This window comes from Synchiropus splendidus, chromosome 9, assembly GCF_027744825.2.
Source record: "Synchiropus splendidus isolate RoL2022-P1 chromosome 9, RoL_Sspl_1.0, whole genome shotgun sequence".
NCBI classification, from domain to species: domain Eukaryota; kingdom Metazoa; phylum Chordata; class Actinopteri; order Syngnathiformes; family Callionymidae; genus Synchiropus; species Synchiropus splendidus.
In genome coordinates, this window is record NC_071342.1 from 21,180,778 (window position 1) to 21,206,960 (window position 26,183).

General features: G+C 44.8%; 2 protein-coding genes across 2 annotated transcripts in view; one reads left to right on the plus strand and one right to left on the minus strand.

Annotated features, from left to right (window-relative positions):
- Positions 1 to 3,917: 3,917 nt before the first annotated feature.
- Positions 3,918 to 11,957, minus strand: pwwp2b (PWWP domain containing 2B). The gene is made up of 3 exons (XM_053876036.1): positions 11,497 to 11,957; positions 7,894 to 9,616; positions 3,918 to 5,136 (listed from the first exon to the last, which is right to left on the minus strand). The coding sequence occupies exons 1-2, from the start codon at positions 11,634 to 11,636 to the stop codon at positions 7,894 to 7,896; spliced, it is 1,863 nt and encodes a 620-aa protein (XP_053732011.1). The 5' UTR covers positions 11,637 to 11,957; the 3' UTR covers positions 3,918 to 5,136.
- A 5,836-nt stretch (positions 11,958 to 17,793) lies between these two features.
- LOC128764507 (serine/threonine-protein kinase 32C-like) overlaps positions 17,794 to 26,183 on the plus strand; it is an 82,099-nt gene continuing 73,709 nt past the window's right edge. The window contains exon 1 of the mRNA XM_053874273.1: positions 17,794 to 18,212. Coding sequence (XP_053730248.1) covers positions 18,131 to 18,212 — 82 coding nt within the window. The 5' untranslated portion in view covers positions 17,794 to 18,130. The remainder of the gene's footprint in view (positions 18,213 to 26,183) is intronic.

The following is a 26,183-nucleotide window of genomic DNA, read 5'->3' on the forward strand; positions in this document are numbered from 1 at the left end:
CTCTAAGGTTTGGAGGGGGGAGGCGAGGAGGGTGGAGGGTGGGGAGGGAGGAAAGGAGCTCCACCACCACCTTCCACTGCGACCGTAAAATCTGGTGAAAGGACGTGGCTATTAATATAAATTGCATTGGTTAGGATCAGTTTTCATCGAGGACAAAGCACAAGAGCTCTGACATCAGCCAGAGACGTGGAGTAGAGAGAAAGTGACCTTCATGGAAGAGACGTCTTGTTTCAGCAAGGTTGAAAAGAAATAAAAATAAAATCATAAAACTAACAATAATAATAATAATAACTATCACTATTATTATTATTATAATACAAATAATAATAATAACAGATTACCAGTTAACAGAAAAAACTATAATTAGGGAAAAATGAAATTAAATGTTAAAAAAGTTGAATAGAAATAAAAATAAAATCATAAAACTAACAACAACAACAACAACAACAACAACAACAACAATAATAATAATAATAATAATAATAATAATAATAATAATACCAGATTACCAGTTAACAAAAAAAAATTAACTATAATTAGGGAAAAAATTGTAATTAAATGTTAAAAAAAATGTTGTTTTACAATGGTGGTGGTTTAAAATAAGAGTTGCAAAATAAATAAATAAATACTGGTTAGAAAAAAACTCAAATTTCAAATGACAAAGCCAGTTCATCATAAAATAGAACAGCAAAAATATATATGAGATAAAAAAAATCGAATGTCCTAAAAAATAAATGTTGCATTTAAAAATGTTATATTAAAAAAAAAGGACAAAAGCACAATATAATAATAATAAAATTGAAGCTTATTATCATATATAAATTGTGAATAAGAAAAGAAACACGTAGGAAAAAAGGACATTTACTGGCAAACAGCCATTCATAACTGAGTTACCCAGAACATTAAAACTAATGTCAGACGTTGGTGTCTGTTGACCGCAGGTGAAGGTGTCTGTTGGCTCAGCTCTTTCCTCCTAACATAGCACTGATCCGTCTGATGCAGGTATATGTAGAAGAAAACAAGGACGAGACAGAGGAGACGGAGCGGCTGGAGAGAACCACGCCTGCTGATCATTACTCTCACTGCACCACCCAGCCGGCCAGAACCGAGGGTCGGCCTCAGGTTTAGCTCCACGCTCCGACCCTCTTGCTCCACAGCCAATTACGACCACAGCTTGTACGGAGGCAAATCATTAGTTGTATCTGCACACGGCATCACCCCACCATGTGCACCCCCACTTTTCTATTTGTCTGAGACTGAAACGACATCCAACACGCTGCACTCTGAGTCCTGACTTCTGAGCCATAAGGAGAGAAGCTTCAGCAGATTCCTGTCAGGAGGAAATACCTGAGCCTGTGTTCATGTCAACAAAGGAGCAGATGTTCCGGTACAATGGCAGAACTGGCTGGTGCAGGCTGAATCATGAGGATGAGCGATCCAGTGAGACAGTTGGGCAGAGAGTCAGGGAAAGGGATTATTCAGGAACTGAGCCCCTCACAATACAACCCCCCCCCCTCAGCCCCCGATCAGAGGGGTGGAAGCAGTTACCAAGCTTCCCACTGCTACTACGATACTCTTTTACTCCTGCAGCAGGGAATTAACATATTCCACAGTGGACTTTTTTTCCTGACCTGATGCCACCTTCAAAGGTGTGAAATTTTGCTCTACCATTTTGGTGAGCAAACATTTAGACCAACAATAAATCCAAAAACATTGTAGGTATACTTCTTCTTCCAGCTAACATGCCTCCACTAAAACAGCCATTTCTGGCGGTGAAATTATGCCAAAACAATGTAGATATACTTCTTATTCCAGCTAAAATACCTCCCCTAAAATAGCTATTTCTGGCAGTGAAAATATGCCAAAACAATGTAGGTATACTTCTTTTTACAGCTAGAATGGCTCCCCTAAAATAGCTACTTCTGGCAGTGAAGTGATTCCAAAACAATGTAGGTATACTTCTTCCAGCTAAAATGCCTCCTATAAAATAGCTATTTTTGGCAGTGAAATTATTCCAAAACAATGTAGGTATATTTCTTCTTCCAAGTAAAATGCCTCCTATGAAATTACTATTTCTGGCAGTGAAATTGTTCCAAAACTATGTAGGTATACTTCTTCTTCCAGCTAAAACGCCCATAAAATAGCCATTTCTGGCAGTGAAGCTGAGTTCAGTTGTGTTTCATGGACTGAACGCGAGCGGCCATCTTCTCTCCGCCTCCTTGTCGCTGTGGCTGCTCAGGCAGAGCTGTGCTTGAGTCATGTGTATTAATGTGTAACTCCACTATTCTTCAGACACTTCAGGAGGGAAGCGTTACGAAACGTTCAGGTCGGTGGAGCACAGGCTGAGGGGGGGAGGGGACGCGTCCTCTGAGCCACACTACCTGCAGCTCCACGAATCCCTCTCCACTTATGCAACAGACAAACTTAGACCAGGCTCCAGATTTACATGCCAGGAAGCCAGGGCTCGGTGTGGCGTTACATCTTAGCTGCTCGGCACCAACAGGAGTCAGCAGCTCTCAGAGTCGCGGGGCCAGGAATTCCCAGGTTTTAAATGACTTTCCCAGAATAGTGCAGCGCAGAAGTGACTGAGCAGGTACTGGGAGACGAGCAGGATGACGCCTCAAGGCAGTGCCTTCTCTCCGTTCCTCTTCACTATGAAAACCAATGAAATATCCCACACATAACTTCCCTCCACGGGCCTCCGGCACACACACTCTGAACAGAATAACTTTGGGATTTCATGTTGTGAGTCTCACCAGCATCATTTTCACCCCGAATCCTTCAGGTTCAAAGTCAGTATTCAGACATCCTCACACAACTGCCTGCAGCGTCTACTGCCAGGCGATGCACGGCCCAGGGGCCAATTGGAGTCCCATGAAAACATGCATCATGCATTTGGTATGAACAGATGTCAACAACGTTCCCATCGACTGCCACCAGTGGCACTCAGCACACGCCATGGCAGCACAACTGCCTTTCAATCGGGATCATATTTCAACTATACTGATGGTATTGCAAATGGTTTTGAGGCTGGGTACCCTGCACACACACATCCACAAGAAGAGAAAAACGTGTGCCTCCGCACGCCAAGCATGATGACTATCAGATAAACACAGCTGTACTTTCTAATGTCACTTGCTTTGTATCATGAAAACCCAACTGTGCGCACTCACACACAAACTGTCCTCACTCTGTTGGTTAAAAACACATTTTGCCTCTCACAGATGGAACTACAGGACCACACACACACACACGTTTGTAGCTCAATACTTGTGAGGACCTCCCTCTCTCAGGACCTAACCATCCAAAACACATGGCTCACCTTAACCAGGACTCTGAATCAAACTAAAACCTAGTTATAATAACCCCATTATCTTGAAGTCTTCATCCTCAAATTGAGGCTTGGACTTGTGGATACCGCACAAATGTCCCCATAACACCAAATGTCCTCATAGGTAGGTTGTGTTTAGTCCACACAAAGATAGCTATACAAGCACATACACACATAAAAAAACTTGTTTTCAAACATGTCAAACATTTTTCAGATTCTGATTTAGGTCATTTTGATTTTATAATTTGTCAAATTCTATGATATCCAGTAGTTATAAAAACTGTTTTCTAAAGGCTTCTTCAGGGTTGTACTGTTCCCAGTCCATGAACTTATTGCCAACAATGCCACTCAGGTATCCAGCACACACCATATATGTTTTTTTATGAATGAGTGAGTAACTGCTTCGGTCCCTACCAAATGACACATGAGTCAAGCGGAGGTATTGCTTGTATATTTTATTTTATGTACAGTACATGTAAAAAAAAACAACAAAAAAGTTGCCAATAACATTGTCCAACATGGGCAACTGTAACGACCATTGTTGCTCGTACATGGAGATAACGACAACCATACCCCCCCCGCACCCCTCCCCCCTCTGTTATGGACTCTGCCCCTTCTCATGCTGTAGAACCGGTGGGACTTGACAGCATCTCCGTGGTGGAGCGGGTCACCTGCTTGTCTACGACAGGCAGCCCACCACGACAAAAGCCTTTCCTGTCAAGTGAAAGCCGCCGGTCCGGTTGCTCGACATTGACTGTGTGCAATTTTTTGATCTGCGCTGCTCTCCACAGCTCTCTCTCCCCCACCTCCCCCCCCCTCTCTCAACAGAGCCGCTTTCAACAAAAAGGTCACTAAAGGTTAGCACTGCAGTTTGCTTTGGCGGATGTCTCCATAACTGGGAGCCAGCTTTATCTCAGCAGTTGAATTCACAGTATTCAGACAGCATGTTCTCTCCGGTGGAGGCCGACCAAACCATCCTGCAACCAGGAAGCCGTGTCGCAATGTTGGACGCAGGAATACAGTGTACCCAACCCTCCGCGAGAGAAGACTGCACACGTACATTAAACTAAGTATAAAAAAAAGGTTGTTTTCTTCCATTTCCAAGGCCATGGATAGTCGAGGATTTCTGGACTCCCCTGCTGCCTATCAGGGCTGAATCTCGCAATAATGTTTCAGACAGTGCGCTAACAGCAGGCCACCAAGGTACAGATAAAGTGCTTCTTTTCTTAATGTGATGCTTTAAATAACTTAAGGGATGGAGAAACGGGTCTCGGGAAGGGTGAGAAGACGACTTGAAATGGAAGCGGGACGCACGGCGGTGGAGAAAGTTCGTGATAAATACAATCCAGCTGGCGTTGCAGATGGCTACGAGGATGGAGCGTGGGTTGCGAGAGCAGTCACCGCTGTCTCTGGAAAGAGCCGTTCACATTTTTATGATAAGACTTTCTAAAAAAATCTGCAGCTGAAAGTCCTGTGGGGGGCAGGGGGAGGGTCCTGGAGCGGGCCCACCTGATAACGACCGCCCAGCCAGACATGAATAAAACATAAATAATACATTCGGGTCTGTTGTAGTGTAGTTATTTTTGCTACTGAAATATGGTGAAAGAAAAACAAAAAAGTGGAAGAGTCGTTCTCGGCCTGCTTCTGCTCCCTTCAGTCTAAACAAAGCTCCACCTTGGTGGACATTTTCCACCGCCGTTGTGGGAAGGGGGGGAAAAAAAGGCATATAAATAGTAACCGTGGCAACCGCACGTCCTCCCTCTGGGTCTGGATGACAGAGATCAGGGAACAGACCTCCCGTCGGCCTGCGGATGAAAGAGAGGAACGCAGATGAGCAAACAGGTTACCAACTTTGTTGAAGTTTAATCCGGAGACACTCTCGACACCAGCCACTCTCCATAAGTCCTGATCAAGCAAGAGAGCATTTCCTTTGAGGACTTTTTTTTTAGGAAATATAGGTCAGCAGCTCCTTTCTTTCCTCCGAGCTGCGGCCAGAATAGTCATGTTTGTTCCTGCCTCCTATCACTCTCAGACAATCTTGAACAGCCAGTCAAGTACGTGCTGTTCAAACACACAGATTCTTGAGGAAGTACAACTTGACAGGCGGTCTGTCAAAAACATTCCCGGCTCACTGTCTCGGACACACAAGTGATCTTTTGTTTGTGGCAGGAGGAGAGGGGTGAAGCTGTCCTGGGGTCACTCCGCTGATCACATGACTGAAGAGTTCAAGAAATTACAGCCGCTCACTCATCGACAGCATTTTTCAGTTCAGATCCAACTGGACGTGTTTGCACTGAAAACAAGAGCTTCAGTGGTTTATACAGTATTTATCACCGTAGAACTAACCTCACAACCCTAAGTGTGACATCTGATTCTTCCATCGTAGACTGTCTTTCTGAAAGCTGACTTCCTTCCTTGTACAGTCGCCGATTCCTCTCTCCATTTTTTTTTATCTCTAAGGCTTTTTCTGTAGGTTCGTTTTTCCTAGCGTTTACAGTTTGTAAATCCACGGCCAACCTGACCGACAGTCGTTTCTGCACCATCTTATTCTTTTTCCTTTTGTGGCACTACAGGCGGGGGATGCCAACATTTTGGGGAATAACCGATCCAACCAAGCGGAGATTTCCGATCTATGAGTCGAGTCCGGTCTGTTGCCATGACCTGTCAGCGGTTCTGGTGAGCTGGCTACAAACTGTGGAATGGATTTCCTTAATGTAGGCTAGTCTCTTTCAGGTACAGAGCTACAAGACACACCATCGATCAGGAAATCCATTCCACAGTTTGCAGACATCTAGCAGAAACTTGGAATGACTTCATTCCAGAGGTGCTAGCAGGCTTTTAGCTAGGAGGGAGCGTCTTGGCGTCTGCAAAACATGAAAAAATGGACGGCCAATTCTGGACCGTAGCTTGGCCACCAGATGCCGCCGTATACCATAATCTGGCTGCCAGACTACGGTCAAGAATCGGGCGTCCATTTCTTCATGTTTTGCCCAGATATCCTCCTAGCTAAAGGCCTGGGTGCTAGTTACATACAGTATATGAGGGCGAGCTGGAACCAAAAAACACGATAAAACTGTTTACACAGAGGGCGGTGTTTGCAGACGTCCATGCAGGAGAGCAAGAGTGTCTTCATGAAGCAGGTTTTTTTTTCTTTTCGACTCCACAATTTGACATTGATTTATCTTTCCTGTTCGAATTCGCACAGGGACTTTTCCCTCAGTCCTCACAGCCCTAACTGCTCATGTCTACAGCCGACCTCCAGGTGACCCAGGCTGTCACCTGATTATATAATGTTATTTTGCTGAAAGGTGAGCTCCTTTCTTGTGGGAGGGTTTCGTTCTACAGTGAGTCTCTTTATTGGTGAATGACTTTTATGGCAAAGTCAGGGTATGTTCCATAGCTATAACATCATCATGCAAATATGCGCCTGAATTCATTCTCCTTCTGCAGAACATCTCCTTGATAAAACCTAACCAAGATGAATGTCAATAAATGCTCCATGACAGAACAGTTTTTCTAGCCTGTACTTAAAGTAACACGCAGGTTGGTTCATATTTTTCCTGTGATTGACATGCAATTATATATATATTTTTAGTAGATTTTGTTTAGTAGATTAAATTGTTGTTGCTGGCACAACTCAGTGCTTGGTGAGAAACATACCTGAGCCTGATCTTGCTGGGTGAGGAAGTTAGTTCTTGATAAACCTTGATCGGACACATGTCTGACTCAGGCTGTTCATATATCAGATTGGTGTAACTTGTTGCCCAGTGAGTCACACACACTGATCAAGCTGAATGGAATGTAAGAACACAACCAGACCTTTGTCCTCTTCATATATTCACGACAAACTGGTAAAAACGTCGGCAGCAGAAAGCTGAAGGTTCATGGTTACCACACAGAAGAAGACCTTTCCATTCAACCTCAATCCAATCGCACCTAACAGACCAGTAGGTAAACAAAACAGCACCAAGTGACTATGCACAAATTATCAAATTTCTCCACTCAAGTGTAACAAATATCTTCACCTCCCTCCCAAAATCAACGGAACATTCCTCATGACGGTGAGCAGAAGGACTCAGATTTACCATCAGAATTCACTGCAATAGCTGCTTCGTGATGTAACTGCAGCAGAAGTGTTATTGGCAGCCATCACAACACGATCACCACAGGCCTCTTAACCGCTCATATAATACTACAATGAGGAATATGACCACCAGAAAGATGAACAGTAACTAAATGGTATATGAGGAGAAATATTTTAGACAAAATTCTTTCCTAGATTTCTGCTACTTCAATTTCAAGTGTGCACAATGTATCTAGACCAGACCAAACCCCAGTTCGTAGTCTCAGATTTGGGCTCAAATATGGGGGAAAATTAAACTTCCAGGCTACTTCCTTTCCACCTCAATTTGGGTCAGAACAATTCTGATCTTAAGCACATACAAGATCATGATTATAAAAGGGAATGCCATTTTGCAAGTAGATCTTGACTAGTGAACTACGCAAGAATTAGTAAGAGAAGTGCGTGAGGATAGAAGGTAGCAAGGCTTGAGTCTACTAACCTACGTGTCGCTGTGGGAAATGAGTGAAGTAATCTCTGGGCTCATATGTCCGACGGCCTTGGCTGCCTCTAGGATGGCTCTTCGGTACATCCCTTTCTTTTTCCGGTTGAAGCGGGACCTAAAAAGCTCTCTGAAGGGGGAAAGTTTGGCAACGGAGAGCTGGGAAGTGGTGGGCGAACCGAACCACGCCACCTTGGCTTGAGGCCACTGGGCTTCACACGTGGCCGTTTCCTGTTTGCGTGTGCCGTTGATGCTCAGGACTCGTGCGGGCCACCAGGGAAAACCGTGAATCTTACCCCAAACAATATCGCCCACTGCTACGGCGTGGCCGTCTTCCGTCACACACTTGGTCATGCTGCGAGTGTGAAGACGCACTGTGATTGGGGGCACTGTCTTACAGTCGTCCCGTGAGGGCACAGAAGAAGAGGTCACAGAGAGGTCCTCGCCAGGTGCCAGGTCGCACAGCTCGGGCGAGGTGCCGTCCGAACTGAAGGACTTCGACTCATCCAGGCTGTCACTACTGCAAACCGACAAGCTGGAGGAATCCGCCTTGCGTTTACGGAAATTAATAAGAAGCGTGAGGTCATTGTGGCCTCGCTCCCCCTCCTCTCCTGAGCTCCCCGACCACAACTCGAGGGAGTTCTTCTCTTCCCGGGAGTCTTCAGAGAGGGGGAGGTCGGGTGCCCTTGGGCTCCTTCTCCTGGCACCTCCTACGAGTTCTGCCTCATATTCTACCACGCCCTCGTCGCTCTCCCTCTGTGGAGTCTTTAAGCAGATCTTTGGCGAGGGCAAGTCCTGACCCACATTTGTAAAGGGTCTAGATAGTTTCAGTTTGGGAATGGACACCGTGAGGCCCGAACGGGTGGCGTCCAGAATGTGTCTTTGTTCCTTGGTAGAATCCGTAGTTGTTTTCCCGTTTTCTCTGAGTCCATTTTGAACTAGTTGTTTCGGACAGAAGGGTTTGACTGAGCCGTGGACTCTCGAGGGGATCTTCATGACCTCGCCCTTTCCTTGCGGAGTACTGTAGGAGATTTTTATGACAGGACTGTGAGGGATAACGTCACCTCCTAGGAACTTTTCCCCTTCAGAGTCTCCTCGCTTGTCCTTTCTACAGCGTTTGCTGTCAATGCTAGCGCCGTTCTCACGCCTCTTATTGTCCTTGGGTGTGACCACGTTATCCTTCCTTGACAGTTTAGCAGGATTATCTTTATCATCGGCGTCGTCCTCACTGTGTAGTGTGTTTTCTTTTCTAGATGGTTTAGTGTTGCTTATGCCATCTTTGCTGTCCTCGTCGCTATTCAACGTGTTTTTGCACTTTTCACAAAGCACCTGTCGTGGCCGCAGTCGGATTGTACTCATGGTCATGCGGCCCGGCTCTCGTGTCCGTCTCTTCTTCCTCTTGATTGGTCGCGGTGGAGGCTGTGGTACCCATTGGCTGTAGCTATGCCGCACCCATAAAGGCTGAGGGAACGGGGCTCCTTCAAAATAAGGAGGATAAGTAGTTTGTCCAGCTGGTACTGGGGTGGGCACCGGGCACGGAAGGGGCGCTGCAAGTTCATCACTTTCGGGGAGCGTGTTTTCGTCCCTTGGTCTGTGAGAAGCTTGGCTGGGAGATTTTGGGACCGGCATCTCACTCAAAACGTCAGGGACTTCACATGTTGACTTGGACACTGGAAAGTCCCCTGGCTTCGCGGTGAACTCCGGTAAACAGAAGAGTCCAGTCCTAAATGAAAAACACAAGAACAATAATTAATAAATGAATTTGAACCTGATCTGAGTTTGGAGTTGGACTCTAGCAGACATTCTTAACGTAATGTGCACGCAACAGAATTCAATGATGATTTTGCAAACCAGCAGAGAGGGGATAGAAAAGAAAGTATTTTTTCATGTTGTGTCACTTTGTAATGGAAATGGAAGGGACGGGATGAAAAAGATTCATGAATAGGCTGAGATAAAAAAAACAACTTGTAAGTGGAGCTTCTCACGGCGAACAAACTGACGCTGTGCACTCTGTCACCTGTATGTTGAAAATCCTCAACATGTGGGGGATGGGAACTGCAACACAAGCGAGCAGGCAAGCAGTTATCTGTCCCACTGCCTGCAGCAAGATAATGGCTTTCATAGTTGAATCATGCCGGTGAAAGATTCGTGTTTCTATCCAAATCTACCCAACGTCGGTCAAAATGCCAAGGTGTCTTTTTAAGAGTGCTTGGCAGTCAACTATAAAATGGCAGGGCTGCTTTAGGCAGGACACAAAGGACTCCAGGATGCCCAGGCCTCCCCCGTTCAACAACATCTGACTGAACAAAAACAATTCCATGAATCATTTGGGATTCGGAGATACACCCGAGGAGCCAGGAGACAGCAGTTTGTTTTAGACAAGGGTTTAATGTGAGGTGAGATTATTAATTGGTGTGCGTTTGGGAAGCTGGCACAGCACCCCAGGAGTAATACCTGGCACCAAACAACACTCCCTTGGTGAAGCGAAAGCCTCTCACCTCTCTGTGCAGCCAAAATGTTGCCAGTCGCAGTGACTGACGGTGCTCAAACGGATGATGAGGAACAGGCCGTGCAAGTGAAGCACAGAACAAGGACACGGCAGACGACCAGCTGTCACTCTTTTACACCAGGCCCAGTGTAGCTTATTAAATCATTACACGACCAAGAGCACCACGACAGGAACGGTTAGAGGAAGGAGATGTGCTTATCGGCGACAAGGCCTGAAATACAAGCCTATTTTCAGCTATTCCAGGCCTTCCCTTTAGGATGGGTTTTTTCCAGCACAAGAAGAGACATGAAGAAAAATCAATCAGCCATATTCACAACAACAAATACACTGACTTTATACACTCGGTGCACAGCGGCAGCACGGCGCTTGTGACTGAGGAGGACAGTGAAACGTGACTGAAAATGATACTGATGACAAAACTAGTGCATGTCTTTTTTGGACTTGATGGAATCAACAGCACAGCTTCATGTTGTCAGCTACCAGATCAGCTCTTTGCAAATGTTCTGGAGGAGTTATCATCCTCTGAGTAAAATGCACTTTGACAAAACATCTCTCATGTAACATTTTCAAGAGTTTCATGTCATGGTCCATTGTTTCTAAATAGGAATGTGACTGGGCCAGCAGTCTCTCTCAAACCACAGCTTTTCTCCATCACTCCTAGGTGAGCTAAAGTGTTCTCAACACGTCCTTGTTCATATTTCTGATGCATTCGAGCCCAAATGACATGTTTCATAAACTGCAGCTCAGGCCTTGCTTTTCTTCTGAGGCTGCTGTGTTTGATTAATAGGCTAACAATAAGCTACATATAAACCAAACCACAGTCGCCTTTTTTTGACGAAAACGGCTCGAGAGCAGAGGATGAGAGGGAGCTGAGGTTAGTGCCATAGCAGGGGATGAAACGATAAAATGGTGTTTACTGTCAAATACATTTGAGGGAACATGAAATCAGTGCTGTTAGCATGGGAGCTAACTCGTTAGCAGCCCTGTCAGCTACAATCTATGTCTTTGTAGCGAGGCCCAGTTAGCCGTTAGCCGCCGTCAACCGCTGAAGTTTCTGTCAAATAAAATTGACGAAGGAAATTTAAAAAACTCACTTTTTGTTGCAGTCGAGTAGTATTCCCGTGTAGCTCCGGTCCCGGTAGGTCAGCGTCACCACCAGCGTGTCGTTCACTATTTGATCGATAGTGACAGGTACCCGAGAGCCGGCCAGCAGCTCCTCGGCCGCAGCCTCCATGTTTCCCGTGGTGCGGTATCCGGCTCGGCGGTGCTCGGTCCCGGCCAAGGGAGCCACGGTCGCGTCGGCGAAAGATCCGTCTGCCCTGCGCTATTGAAGCAGGAGGCTACAGCGGGGCATGGAATGACGCCATCAGCCCTCCACCGAGGCAATTACAACAGCACTGCCACCGCTGACATCACGCTCCGTGCGCCGGAGACAAGGCCTTCCCTTTCTGTCCGTCTTTCACCGACTTTGATGCCTCATTTTTTACACTTTGGCCGACAAACGGAGAGGTTTAATCGGTTGCTCCGCCGCCACTGTCGCTGTACAACGCTGCTGCTTTGGAAACATGAAGCACCCGAGCACGGTTATTGACATTGTCATATTCCAAGTTATATAAAACAACACCAGCATTTAAACACTATATGAACCATAAACGAACCAGACGTAGTTTGACAACAAGAACATCATCTTTTGTTTGATAAAGTCGATCTATATTTGGTATCTATAAGAGGTTAAGAAGTATAAGATGCATAAGAAGAGTTTCTAACATTAATACAGTGGATACTGGTTTGCTTCCCTTGTAAATCATTCGTAATGTGGCTCTCTGACAGATTTGTCAGAATTTAAAAATGATCCTCTCATTCAAGTTGTTTGATGTTTGAACCCAACTACATCGGCTATGGGCAGTAGATGGTATGGACAGCTGTGGTCCATGTAGAAAACTATAGGATAAGCTATTGTAATGACTTGAACTTATCATTTACTTCACATTTGACGTCCGAGCTGAAGATTTATGTGTTTATTTGGGGGGGATCAAGGTAATACATTGCCTATAAAAGCCTCTTAAATGTAGTATAAAGTGTGTTTTACTCTTTTAAGTGTAATAAAAATGACCTATTGTGGCTCCGAAAATGAACCAAATTGTGTGTTTTTTTTTCATAATTTCAAACTTATGCCACTATTTTTGGTTCATGCTTGTGTATTAAAAATGAATTATTAGTCACTGTGACACAACACCGATCGTGGCCACTTGACACAGATAGATCTTTAATCATGATACAATGGCTTTGAGCCCAGAGAAAACTAACAAATGCACAAGAAAATCTGACGTCTGATCAAAACCAGTGGAGCAAAAACGGCTTTAAACACAGGACTGAAACACTGATAGTTTCATTTGGCGTCTGATCACCGAGGTAAAATACAGAGCAGCATTTTTAAATACAATCCAAGGAAAAAATAACACTCAGATATCTTCAGTCCACAGTTGGGAACAATAACAATCCTTAATAATCTAGATCACAATGTATTTGTTTTCGACCCGAACATGAGATTTTTAGAGGCTGGATCAGGACGAAGGCCTGTTGGTGCGCGCCGTGTTGTGATAGCTTTCGAAAGCCGTACAGCACAAATAATTGTGTTGTTGTCGGCCCGCGGTGTTCCAATCGTCTATTTCAGACAAACAGGCGGCTCTGCGGTCAATTATCTCACGCGCCTCGTCTGTTTTCGCAGTCGAACACTGTGACTCTGGCAGAACAAAGAGAACTGCTGAGTCCCTCCAGCAGTCGTTCACGGTGCCGCCGCTAGATGCCGCTAATTCACGCGCAATTGAAATGGCAATACAAAGGCAATAACCAAATAAATTGTGTATCTTAAAGTTGATATCAATGTATTTGTCTGGTCTTCAGCGTTTAAAAAATACCATATTGTTTACAATGAAAAAGGAAAATGAATAAGTAAGTAATAAATGGTAAAAAGAAAGAATGCTTTGATCTACAGAATTAATTTATCTAGTGAAATAATAACAGCAAAAATAAATATATGCTCAGCTGGACTCCAAATTAATGAAAAAAGAAAAACAACTTTTAATTTTATATTTCTGAAAGTCGTAAAATAAAATTGCACTTTTCTCGCAAATAACTTGAATTTACAAACCACCTTCAAGCAATATCCATCATGATGAAAAATAAAAACAGCGAGTAAAGAACATTATTTATTATCAGAATTAATAACAAACATTACTGTAAAACTGGATTAACAGTTTAATGAAAAGCTTTTTTTGATCATCAAAATAAACGTGATCAGACAATTAAAATATAATGCTAAAATACTCCCAAAAGCTAATACTGGACCAAAAAAGGTCAGGAAAAAAGATAATAAATCGAAGAAAAAAAAACAACCCTACATTCATTTAATGTCAATTAAAAATGTGATTTGCAATACACACTTGTTTTCAGTTCCTCTTCTGTTGATCACTGATAAAGACTTCTACTTCAGTTCTGCACTAAGCAGTGAATTTGCTATATTTCCCCATTGAGAAATGTTTACTTTATTTGCTGAGAAATCGTTGTATTGTTTTGGACGGCCGCGAGTCAGAGTGACAGCCGTGGTGTTCTACTGCCCCCTGGCGGCTCAGAAGCGACCCCCTACATCCATTTAAAAATCCTCAACTCATGCGCAAAATAAACATGAAATCCTGAATTACAGCGATGATGAATGAAGCAGAATTGCATCTCACTGGAGGCCTATGTGTGTCAAACGTGAATTAAAAAAAAAAAAAAAAAGTAATTATCTCTGACGTCATGTTATTACAAGCCCATGTCTGTTCTGCTCTTTCGTGTCTGTGGAAGCTTGATGCGATTTACATGTCCATGATAAATGACTTGAAGATTATTAACTTACACCGACCACTGGACTCTGAAGTGACTGGAGTCAGGGTCTGATCTGCATTGTTGAGGACTGATCCTCACTGGTTTTTCTTCATTATCTTTATGTACAGAATTTCGTGGAGCTGTCTGTCTGTCTGGTCTGGTGTCCTCAATGAGCTGAGCCAAAAGGCACAACTCAGTTTGTCCATCGATCTGTTTCACACCTGTGATCACCAGCGTTGTAGAGACCAAAAGAACAACATCACAGACACAAGAGTTTTCTCTGCTCAGCCATCCAAAGAGACTCAGACTAGAACCACTGCTCCTCCGAGAGAAGACATTTCAAGTGGCTTTTGTCAGGAGGTCTCCTGGGCTCCTGTGCTCACCAGGGATGACCAGCGCCAGGACACTCTCTGGATGTGTTTAGAGTTGGTTTCGTCATTGCCTTGGCTGATGTGGCTGAGAAATATAACCCACTGACTGTGAGATATGATCCAGCAACTTGCGAAGTAAGGTCCAGATATAAGCCCCCCGTCCCTCTGGCGGCACAAAACCCTCGAGGGTTCAGCCGTCGGCTTCTTCCTGGCAAGTGGGTTTCAACAGAGTTGAACAAAGTGTTTTATTTTTATGGCCCTCTTGAGCTCAGCGCTTCAGCAGAGACAGTTTTTACGTTTTATTTCATGACCTTTCAGCCGATGACAGCGTTGTTAACATCCACTTTGCCATCATTTTTAGCTCAGCGTACCAGATTGCGTACAGATGACCTCATGAATCTATCTATCATCATTCCATCCATCTATCTATCTATCTGTCTGTCCGGCCGTCCGTCCATCCGTCTATCTAAGAAAAGAAAATGAAGTGTAAGGTGAAACTTGGAGTCAGTCGGAGGTTGAAGAATGATTTTGGGTGCGGTGGCTGTTTTCCAGTCAAGATTAGCTTTAATAGTATAATTCAGATATCACCAGACCGAAGGGAACAAACTGAGCGGCGTGGCGATGAATCACAGCAGTTACAGCGTTTCATACTGAGGCAGAACGTTGGAGCAGCAGGTTGATTCCCAAATTACAAAAGTGGCTAATTGAATTTGGAAAAGATGCCGACTCTGCAGATTGTAAATGTCTTGCGTGCAGCAGCTGGGTGGTTTCCCCCCCCACCCCGGGATCACTGTCAGCCTGCGAGCTGCAGCTTATCGATCATCCTCATGTGGATGATGATATTACCAGGACGGGGACGTGAGCACCGGTGGCAAGGGAGCAGGAGTCTCAGCTGTAGAGATATTTTTAGGGCAGTGGGCTGTCGGATCCTGGGGCCACATTAGCCCTCTGACCGCTCTGTGTCGCCGTGACTGCAGACACACTCGTGTGCAGCACTGAGTCTTCTGCCACGTCCTGTGTTGCTGGTGTTGAGTTTATCTTCTGCAATGTTTGTCATCTTTTCTGGCTTCTTTGACTGACGCTAGTGAAAGACAGGCCCGTGGGCCACCTTCAGCCATCCACAGCAGGTCGTCATGAAGTCAGAAGTCCCAAAGATGACATAACTTTTGTGACGTTCAACAAAGGTGCTGCTTTCTTTAATTCATTATTTCATTTCAGTCATATTAGTTTTAGAATCTATATATTTTATTTCAGTGACATTTTGATGTGATTATTGTCCTGGTCCTCTCTCCTATTTTTTAATTTTATTTAACTGAAATGTATTTTTATTTAAGTCATATTTCTGTGTCATTTGTGAAAGAAATTATTTAAACTAAATTAAATTCTCAGTTAAATTATTATTGAAGCATTTTTATTTTGTCGCAATTTGTTTTCTGCTCAAGTTTTTAAAAAAACCTTTTGATTAAAACAATGATCTACACGTTATAAAATGCGGATATTTCCATTTTCAATGTATCGATAAAACTAAACGATCGTATAAATGACGTCACACTGTACACCGTGTATCAAGTCAAGTCCTCAGATCAAGTGAATCCAAGTCAATCGACATCCGCACTGACTGACTGAGTCAGCCGGTCCTCGGGAGGCAGGAATAAACACCATCATTCCTGTCGTCACACTTCAGCGACTCCCATCAACTCTCTACTGACGGTGGAGGTGAGTGTTGAGCTGCGGCCGCTGGTGTGGAACGAGTCATCAGGGTGGCTCCACAGCGGCTCACAGCTACATGACTCGCGTTAGAACGACACTTTTATTCGAGTTACAACGACTGATGCTGATGACGAAAACAAGTATAAACAAATGCATGTATTCCATGCTGCCATTTGTGAGAAATATTATCGGAATAACGCACTTTAGGAGCGGACTTCGTTCCTGTCAGTTCGGGATTCAACAACGTCAACACAGTTGTAAAGGTACTAGTTTACCTAGCCACTTCCGGCCAAGACTTTCAATATAAAACTCGAACCTCCACTACCGGTTGTTTGCTTTGTCAGAATCGAAATCAGTTTTATTGCCAACTTGGAAAGTTCTTTGGTACAACGAGCAAGGGCTGTTCATGAATTGATCAGTCTGCGACCCAAGGGGAAGAAGCTGTTCTTGTGACGGGAGGTTCTGGTCTGGATTGACCGTAGCCTCCTGCCAGAGGGAAGAGGAACAACAGTAAAAAGTCTGAAACTGCTGTGACAAGATCAGTACTATGGCTTGTACATTCCCGACTGCATTAACAAACACAGTTACTATTACTACCATTACCACTGACAGTGCCTGGACAGAGTCAATTATAGTGTATGTCTACACACTTACTGACAACAATAAAAACTAACACCATCAACCGACCACTAATACACATTTTACTTGAACAAAAACATTAAGCATTATCACTTAAAGTACTTCACATGTGCTATCTTCCTCTAACACTCCCAACCAACCAACTCTACCTCTCCTCTATATGTGTCCAAACCATTCGGCCTCCCAAACTATGCCTCCAAACTCCTGTCCATCTAATATACTCATTTAGAATGTTGCCCTTTCCTCCAAAGACAGTCTCAGTACCTTCATCTCTGACTCTTCTGACTCCCGAGTCTATAAATATTACATCCTGTCATTGACTACGACTGCCCTATAAAGTTTCTCTGTTACACTCGCTGATGCTGACTCTGACGTCACGGTCGTCTCCATCCTGCCTGCACTCTCTTCTTCACCTCCCTCCATCTCTGTCCATCACACTGGATGATTAACTCCAAGAAAACATACAACCATGGATGGAACACAATTAATGCACACAATCTTAAAACACACCATTCTTATTCTACCAGAATCATTACAATGGCTACTTTAAATGTTATCCCATAACTTCAAAAACCATTACCGTGAATGCTAGTGGTGCAACTTCCTCAGTGAGTCTTATGAGAAAATAGTTATCAGATTACTTTAACTTTTTAAAATAATTGCGGCAGCAATAGTGATTGCTGCTGCAATTATTTTAAAAAGTTATTATACAATTTAAGGTATTTTATACTACGAATGCGCACCAACTTAAAGCGCGTGCGTCACCTTTATTTTGGTGGGCTCAGTGATCTACTTCCGGAATGCTCTTCTACCCCAGCGCAGCTCCGACTCTCCGCTCTGACCAGCTCAAGTCTGGTTCTGATGAAGACTACGGAAGAACCGAACCCTTCCAGAGCCGAGTGATAGCTCAAACTAACACAGCTGCCTCCGCTCTCGAACACCCACCACTTGGCACTTGATGTTGTCGTCTCCCCAGGAGCCTTGTCACTCCGTTTCTCCGCCACATCTCGGCGGCTTGGACGCGAACTAACGGACCTGGCTCGGGAGAGATGTGCGGGAACCGCTGGCGTCTCTGGAGGAGGCTCTCCCGCGCTCACAGCTAGTTTCTTTCCAAGAGGCGAGGAATGCGATCTGAGCATCGATGTTTCACTGGGGCAAGTGGAAGAAGAGGATGGGAGCCAACAGTTCTTCGAAGAGACCCGTGTTCGACGAGAAGGAGGATGGTGAGATGCAGATCCTACAACTTTCTCCGTTTGACGTCTGCGCTCCATGTCGCCCTTGTTGTTGTGCTCACACCTCGTCACAGTCGGAAGGTCTGCGTCTTGCATCAACGAAAGTTCATGGTTTGAACAAAATACTTTATTATATACTTTACATGATGGTGGAAATATTGTCAGCAGCTGAGTGAACTTTCCATAAAAGAGAGCAGAAAGGACAACCAACTTATTATTATTATTATTATTATTATGTAAGGTAAAGTTTTGGTCCATTAAAAAAGTGCATTCTATTTTCTTCCACTTATCTGAGGTCGGGTCGCGGGGGCAGCAGGTGTGGCTGTTGGAGGTTGAAGCTAGCGCTGGCACAGGTGTTTAAAGGAAGATCCTCCTTGTGGCTATCTATGGTTACTGCAACCAAGTCCAGACATGGCCTGCTCCACAGGTCCATGCTTCCTTCCTCCAGCTCTTCTGGTGGAAGGCAGATGAGAGACTTGATTTCTTCAGCGTGTCCTGGGTTTGCCCCGGGACTTCCTCCCAGTGGACCAGGAGACGTCACAAGACGCCCTGGCTAGCTGAAATGTCTCCTCTCTAAGGAGCGGTGGTTCTACTCTGAGTCCCTCCTGATGACTGAGCTTTTTGTTTTTGTAAAACAGTTCATTGACCAAATTAATTTTTTTAAAAATGCGGTGAAATAATTATCCCAGAGGAAGGTCTGCTGCAGACGGGGAGGATCCACTCTCCTGTCTGGCTGAGCCTCTTTAAAAAGGAACGGTTTAAAGTCTGGGAGTTAATTGCATATTTAAAACAAGATTAGTGTCATGCATGGTCATAATGTTCCTTCATGAAGGCTTGTCGAGCGTAAGCTCCTCGGAGGTGACGCGTGAATTGACTGGATCTTTCAACTGAATCCACTTTTGCTGCTGTCAGTCGGACAGGAACTTGGTCGCAGCCCGGCTGTTTTCCCTGCAGCAGTGTGGACACATGTCGCTGGAGCCAAAGTCAATGATGTGCATAACAGGTGTTGCGTTAATAGAGCTGGGCGTGATTTTCAGCCTCTGCATCTCGTGTTGAAAGCTACCGTTTTGCGTTGGGTGCAGTGTTTGTTTACATGGCCACGACACCACCTGGATCCGACTTTTGAAATATATATTTTTTTGCTTAAATACACTGTACACGACACGTACACGATGTACCGCCAAACACAATCTCCACCATGACAATTCTGCATCTCACGATAAATTCGATAAAAACAAACGGCTCACTTGCTGCTTTGGACCTGCACACAGGAACATGAGGAGACCGAGAAGGGGTGCCGCTCTCTACAGCTCCGCGGTGTTTGACAGTTGTGGAGAGTGTGGTGGACTTTGGTTCACGGTCATGGTTTTAAACGTATTTTTAATACAGGGAACCTTTGATCATGACACTGGTCGACTCTGAGTCTCTGGATCCCTGTTTATTTTATGAGATGGAGTGGTCCTCATAGGTTCTCTGACGCGCTCATCTGCCTTGGTTCACATCAACACATGCAGGTCTATTTTCTGGTGAAAATAGTTGGATATTGGACAGAGCTCCGCTCCGGTATTGGCTGCGGCGGCGTCTTCCGCGTCCCCATTAGGCTTCACTGATCGCAGACACACTCTCACAGGCAGCGCTAATGCTACAAGCAGTTAGGGACCATTGACAAATTCTAAAGCCTCAAAGTATTAGTGAAGTCTTCAATAACGTAATGGAAAACAAGCATTTTGTGAAAAGGTTTTTCATCCCACAAGACAAAGGACTGACAGTTTGGATCATGATTTGGAGAATAGAACTTGACTCAATTATCATTTCTTCACATGACTTCTAATGTTTCTTCAGTAGCATCTAGGAAATGTGTCCAGACTGCTCCATAGTTCAAGTCAACTGTTCAGAGACATGAGATACAGCAGACAGACGGCATTTAACCCCTAAATAAAGCTGGCAGAGCAGCCTGTCAGACACCAGCGGCTTCTACCAGAGACGTGTTTCTCATCTCTACACTCACTATTCTATTGAAACATCAACAAATGATGATGTTGGAGACAAACTCCACGAACAAGTTTCATCATAAACGTTTCAGTTTCACGACTGTAGTGTGTCCAACACATACAGAAACATTTATCGTGATAACTTTTTTTGTCCATATCGCCCCATTCTCCGTCCTCCAGGCGTAGTTACTGCAGCGACAAGACACTATGATGGAACCAGGGTTTTCCCGCCAGAACTGTTATCGTGAGCGGATTGTTTTGAGCGGTAAATTGTGTCTGATGATTCCTATTGTGGACTGTTGTCTTACATGAGTTCTTTGGCTCAATATTTTGGCTCCTGGATGATAAATGTGTCCTATAACAAAAGGCTTTCAGGTTTTTTCAGTTAGCAGCAGGTCATTTCCACATGTGGCTGATAAATCCCCACTTCAGAACAAACCGTTGATCGGCCCTCTTCAGATGAACCACGCGTGCTGGACTCTGCTGCCCTCCGCGGCGCCTCCTGCGCTGCATCCGTGCTCAGAAACAGTGGTGGCGAGGGTCTTTATTATCAGACGGGCGGCTGCTTCAATCACCTCTTATCATCAGCAGCAGACAGGTGCCACTTATGTGCGACCTCTGAAACATCAGTCACACCGCGCTGGCTGCGCTTCACTTCCAATTTTGATTCAGGATGTCAAGAGTCGGTGCGTCTGCGTCGTTACGCCGTCATTACTCTTAGTCACATCCGCCATCGGGAAGACACGTAGACGCTCGCAGGAGTGTTTGATGTGATTATAGATGAAGCGGCTGTGCTCCAACGGAACACTCCTGGTTACCACAGTGGATGAGACGGTGAACGTCCTCTTCACACAGCATCCTATAAAAAGCAGGTTTTTGGAAGACAGTGCACGTTCCCCTGTTGGACATGTTTTCATCCAAAGTTTAGTTGTCCTAAAGGCCCCGCACTAGCCATTCTGTGATTTTGTTTTTGTGGTCACGGCGAAAGTTATGGCAGTGAGAGGAGAAATGGAGAGTCTTGTCTTTTGACTCATAGTACTAATGGTACTATCGCTCCGTGCCCATCATTCCCTTAGTCGTGAACAAGACCACACAACATACTGTATGAACTACAGCAGGCCTGACCAAGCCTTCAACAAATGAGTCGCCAAACTGACTGCGGCATTCTGGTCAAGTTGCTATTGAGAGGATCGTTTGTACAGGAAATAAGATAAAAAAGTAAGAGCTATTCAAAGACTTTGACTTGTGCTTAACTTTGAAACATAACAATAAACATCGCCGCACGTGCTCCAAGCCTCCCGACCTGCCAGCTTCGTTCAATGCCGATGTGAGTCGCGGTCCTAAGACTTGGACCGTCATCAAATCTGCGATCAACACGATTGACATGACTTAGTTCCACGTTTCACTTTGTCATTCCTTAAACTAAAGGTATGGTATGTGTTTCACCTATTATTTACTGTTGGTCCTTATTGTGTGACAGCGCTGAAGGACGTCTATATCAGTCAAATAAAAACCCAACACATGTAAATTAACATTAACAACAGCAACGTTGTATGGTTTGGAAACTTTGGTTTCCTCAGTGGCACTGAGGAAAAGACAGGAGGCAGAGCTGGAGGTAGCAGAGATGAAGATGCTGAGCTTCTCTCTGGGAGTGAGCAGGATGGATAGGATCAGAGGGACAGCACATGTGCTCAGGTGTTTAGGAGACCAAGTCAGAGAGGCTAGATGGAGATGGTTTGGACATGTACAGAGGAGAGAGAGACAGTCCATTGGTAGATGAAGATGTTGAGGTTGGAACTGCCAGGCAGAAGGTGGAGAGGAAGGTCAAAGTGGAGATTGATGGAGGTGGTGAAGGAGGACATGAGGTTTGTAGGTTTGAGAGAAGAGGAAGCAGAGGACAGGGTGAGATGGAGGAAGTTGATCCGCTGTGGCCACCTCTGATGGGAGAAGCCGAAAGAAGAAGAAAAAGGAGATCTAAATGAACATTAATAGCTGGCAATGTTTTTGAAGGCACAGCATCACCGCGTCCTTCCGGTGTTGAAGGTGCTTCCGACATGACACTCACGGGTCGCGTCATCAGAGAGCTTGCCAGTGTTCTCTGGCGTGATGGATGGCCCATGTTGGCAGCTGAAGCCTTCCTGATTGACAGGACAGGGCCAGTGAGTGGAGTGAGTGGGCGCACTCATACAACACTTGTGTGATTCTCCAAAGTGCAGAGCACGTAACACATGAGTAGATTCAAGTTCAACACGCTTAAACTTCGGAATCCATGTGGAATAGACACGGCTATCTTTTGTGATTTTGCTATTTCTGCATTTTCATCTGCATTTTATTCTGCTTTTATTTTGATAGTCTCCAGTTTTCTCAAGTATATATACATATGGCACACAGATGGAACTAATCTCGAATCACCTGCTGAAGGTGGCGGCCTTTATATTCATTGCAGTTCCAGTCTTGTGTGCCAGATCGTAGAGTTTCCTGACTGACTCCCTTGGTTCTTTGTTTGTTTTGTTTTTTGGACAATTGAGGCATTTGGACTGTTGTTGGACTCCTGTGAACTGTGTTTTGTTGTTTTAAATTGCTGAACTGTTCCGCTGCCTGGTTGTTGCTCCTTCAAGATGTTGCACTTGGGCACCACCCTGCTCAGAAACCCTCACAGAAGCGGGTCCCAGACTCAAATCTAAAATCCAGCCCAAGCTCTGCTGGTTTCAAAATGGTCCTGAACTGCCAGATCACAGTTGTTTTATTCATGTTGAAGTGACTCTGTTCATGTCCAGTATCGGTAAATCAGCTTCCCACACTAGTGTTTGAAGGACTGATACAGTACACAGGCCTCTTGTCATTGCTCATCTACTTCATAAGACTTAGTGTAGTATTTTCTCTCTTTGGAAGCTTCTTCTGATGATCAACAGTGTGAGAACAGAGCAAGGGATGCTTCACTTCCACTGTCTCGCAGCTTGTTAGGTCTGAGAGAAACAGTATCTCTCGGCTTCTTGGAAACCAGCGTGGTGCCGGCATTAGGCGGGAATATTAGAGCAGCGTTTGGCTCTGCAAGCCTGCAAACAAAATCAAGCGGTCAGGTTGATGCGCGAGCGTAGCCGACAGGATGTCTCTTTTCTTTGGCACAGGCTGTGAGGAGTGGAGAGAGGCTGCTGGATTGACTGCCGTCCTCATTCTAGCTGCTTTCTGGTCGAAGAATTAAAAGTCAGGGAAGTAAATCAAGTCAAAACGGGTGTCTGGACCTGGATCCTTGAGAAGCGGACAACTGGGTGGAGGCCCCAGGGCAGACCCAGGACATGAGAGATGATGTTTCACAGTAGATCTGGCCAGTTAGTCCTCCCCCAGAAGAGCTGGAGGAGGGGTAGCAAGATGATGGATGGACCCCTGACTCTCCTAGGGGGCGACACTGACTCAAGTTTGCTCTCTTGTTAGTCTGGTCTTGGCTTGATCTGGGTGGTTCCATGTTCTTCACCAGTTGTTTCAAGTTATCAGGACGTCTCTTCAGTGAGTCTGGTATTATCTAGTCTCCTTCCCCAAAAATATCCACTCCACAATACGTTTTGCAGTTCACTGTCTCTAAGTTGAAAACACATGCATCAGTGAGGCTCTTATTTCTGACTCCCTGCTCCTAAAAACTCTTGAGATTTGTGTGTAAAAAGATGTAGACTTGACCGGCCACTTGACACCTTCAACGGAACCCTTCCACTTGGTGTGTGTCTGTGTGGGTATATTCTCTTCTGGCCCTCTTCACCGACAGAATTATTTCGAGTGCGCACGACTGTGACTTAGCTAATTGTGTGGCGTCTCCCGCCATAAAGCTATTTACTTTGAGCATCCCGGTTTAAGCCGACGGCAGATTCCTTCGGTGGACAATAAACTTCACGGGTGTGTGTGTGTGTGCATGACTGCTCTTCCTGTCAAGGATAAGTGTATGAGGCATTGAAAGCAGATTTGGTGGAGGATAAAGATAGACGCAGAGAGATGGCTGATTACTTGCTCTGAATACTGAGCACTCACTTTCTTTCATCTCTGTTACAAACTCTCAATTTCTCCTTCTGCTTTTATTCAGCTGGGCTGCTGGCAGCGAGCGCTCTCTTGCCGCTGCGGAGAGGCGCCGTAATTGGCCTTGGCAGTAGGTGAGGAGGACTGTCAGGGTCATGTTGCACTATCCTCCGACGGTATGATGCCCACTCTCTGGAGTTTCTGCTGCATCCTTAATGCTGCAAAACAACAATTCAGAACACGTCAAGTCCATGTTTGAAAGTCACAGTTGCTCTCCAACTCCAGCCAATCAGAGGACTTGGTGATGTAAAACCCAAGTAACTTCATTTAAGCTTCCAGCTTCCCTGAACACAGGGGTGCTGAACCTTTTTGATCACGAGGCCCAGCTTTCCCAGAACAGATGGGCCCGGGGCCCATTCAAGTTATAGAACTGATTCATGACTCTTGATTTCATTTGTGGTCAATAACCATATTTAATCTACTGACACGTAAACAAAGCAAATCCTTGTGAAATGACATGAAACCATGTGGTCATCGCAAAGATATTTGTCATGGAAAAGTCCAACCAGCAGCAGAACCAGGTGCAAGTCGTGTCCATCAAATTTACTAGAGAAAAAAGGAAAAAAAAAAGAATACACAAACTGTTGAGAAAATTGGAAAAACCTAAACTTAGACTAGACTTTATTGATCACTTTGGGATGACTCCCTCCAGGAAATGTACATTTCCGACAGCAATAGAGGCAAGAAAGGACATGCAGTCAGGAAGAGCATCACACAGAGAATAAAAATAATAAATAAAAAAAATAATAAAAAATAATAAATTAAACTAGATTAAAATAGGTTATTGCACCAGAGAGACGGTTATTGCACATTGAACAAGTGTCCATTACTATGTAGTGTAGCGTAGCGTACCCTGCTACTTCCTCCCCACCAAGTGAGGAGTCGCAGAGTACGATGACATGGTGTACAAAAGACTTCTTGAGTCTGAATCAAATTCGGAATAAAATAAATATAATAAAACCATGGCTAATTATACAATAAAAATAATATTTTATTTAAACTCCATTGAAGATATAACTGAAGTGTAAATGAAAGTATTGCCACAAAATGTTCACAACTGCTTCAACAGATGCTTTCATGGACAGTTTTTACTGTTGGGGACGGCATCACTTTCTTCATCATTGTTTCTTTTCAAGAACTTCTCCATAGTTGGTAACTATCACAGGCTTGCAGCTGTCAAGTCAATTCAGTGACTCACTACTGCCACCATATGTGACTCATGGATTCAAACTGAGCGTCTTGCGGCGCTCACAGCCCAAAGGTGTGAAACAAAACAAACCTTTAGGGCCCTTTTGGAGGATATTGGACGGAGCTCTGCTTCGGTATTGGCGGCGGCGTCCATCTGCATATGTCAACTTGGGGCTGGTGAAGTTTCCCAGCTGGACAGTCCCACATTGGGGATTTTCTTAGTCCTGATCACAAGTGGAACACACCATTATGTGTCTATTATGTGTCTACCATGTCTATTTCAACACCTTTTTATCTGGATCAGCGTCACTTGAGGGCAGTAAAAGCTCTAGAACACGAGCATACACCTTAAACCTTGCAGCCTCACTGATGCCATTGAGGGTAGTGACCCTGGCGTGTTGCTCATGGGGAGTCAAAGTTGTATCATTTTTTTCAGCGTCCAATATTCTGCCATAACTACTGTGGCCCACTGACTCCATCTGGTCACTGGCTCTCTGACTCCTGCCTGGTGTTGGAGCTGAGGTTTCTTCACCTTGACTAGTTTGGCTGCGTGGTTGAAGCAAGCAACCACCCTCTTTGCTAGACACTGACCACTGCAGGCGATGTGTAACCGCCCAGTTTCTCCAAACTTTTCTGTTGCCTCTATCTTGAGCGAGTGTTTGGCTCAGCATTTGGTGAGTTTGTCTCTCGCCAGTCGAGGTTTCTTTATTGCCAAGTCGCA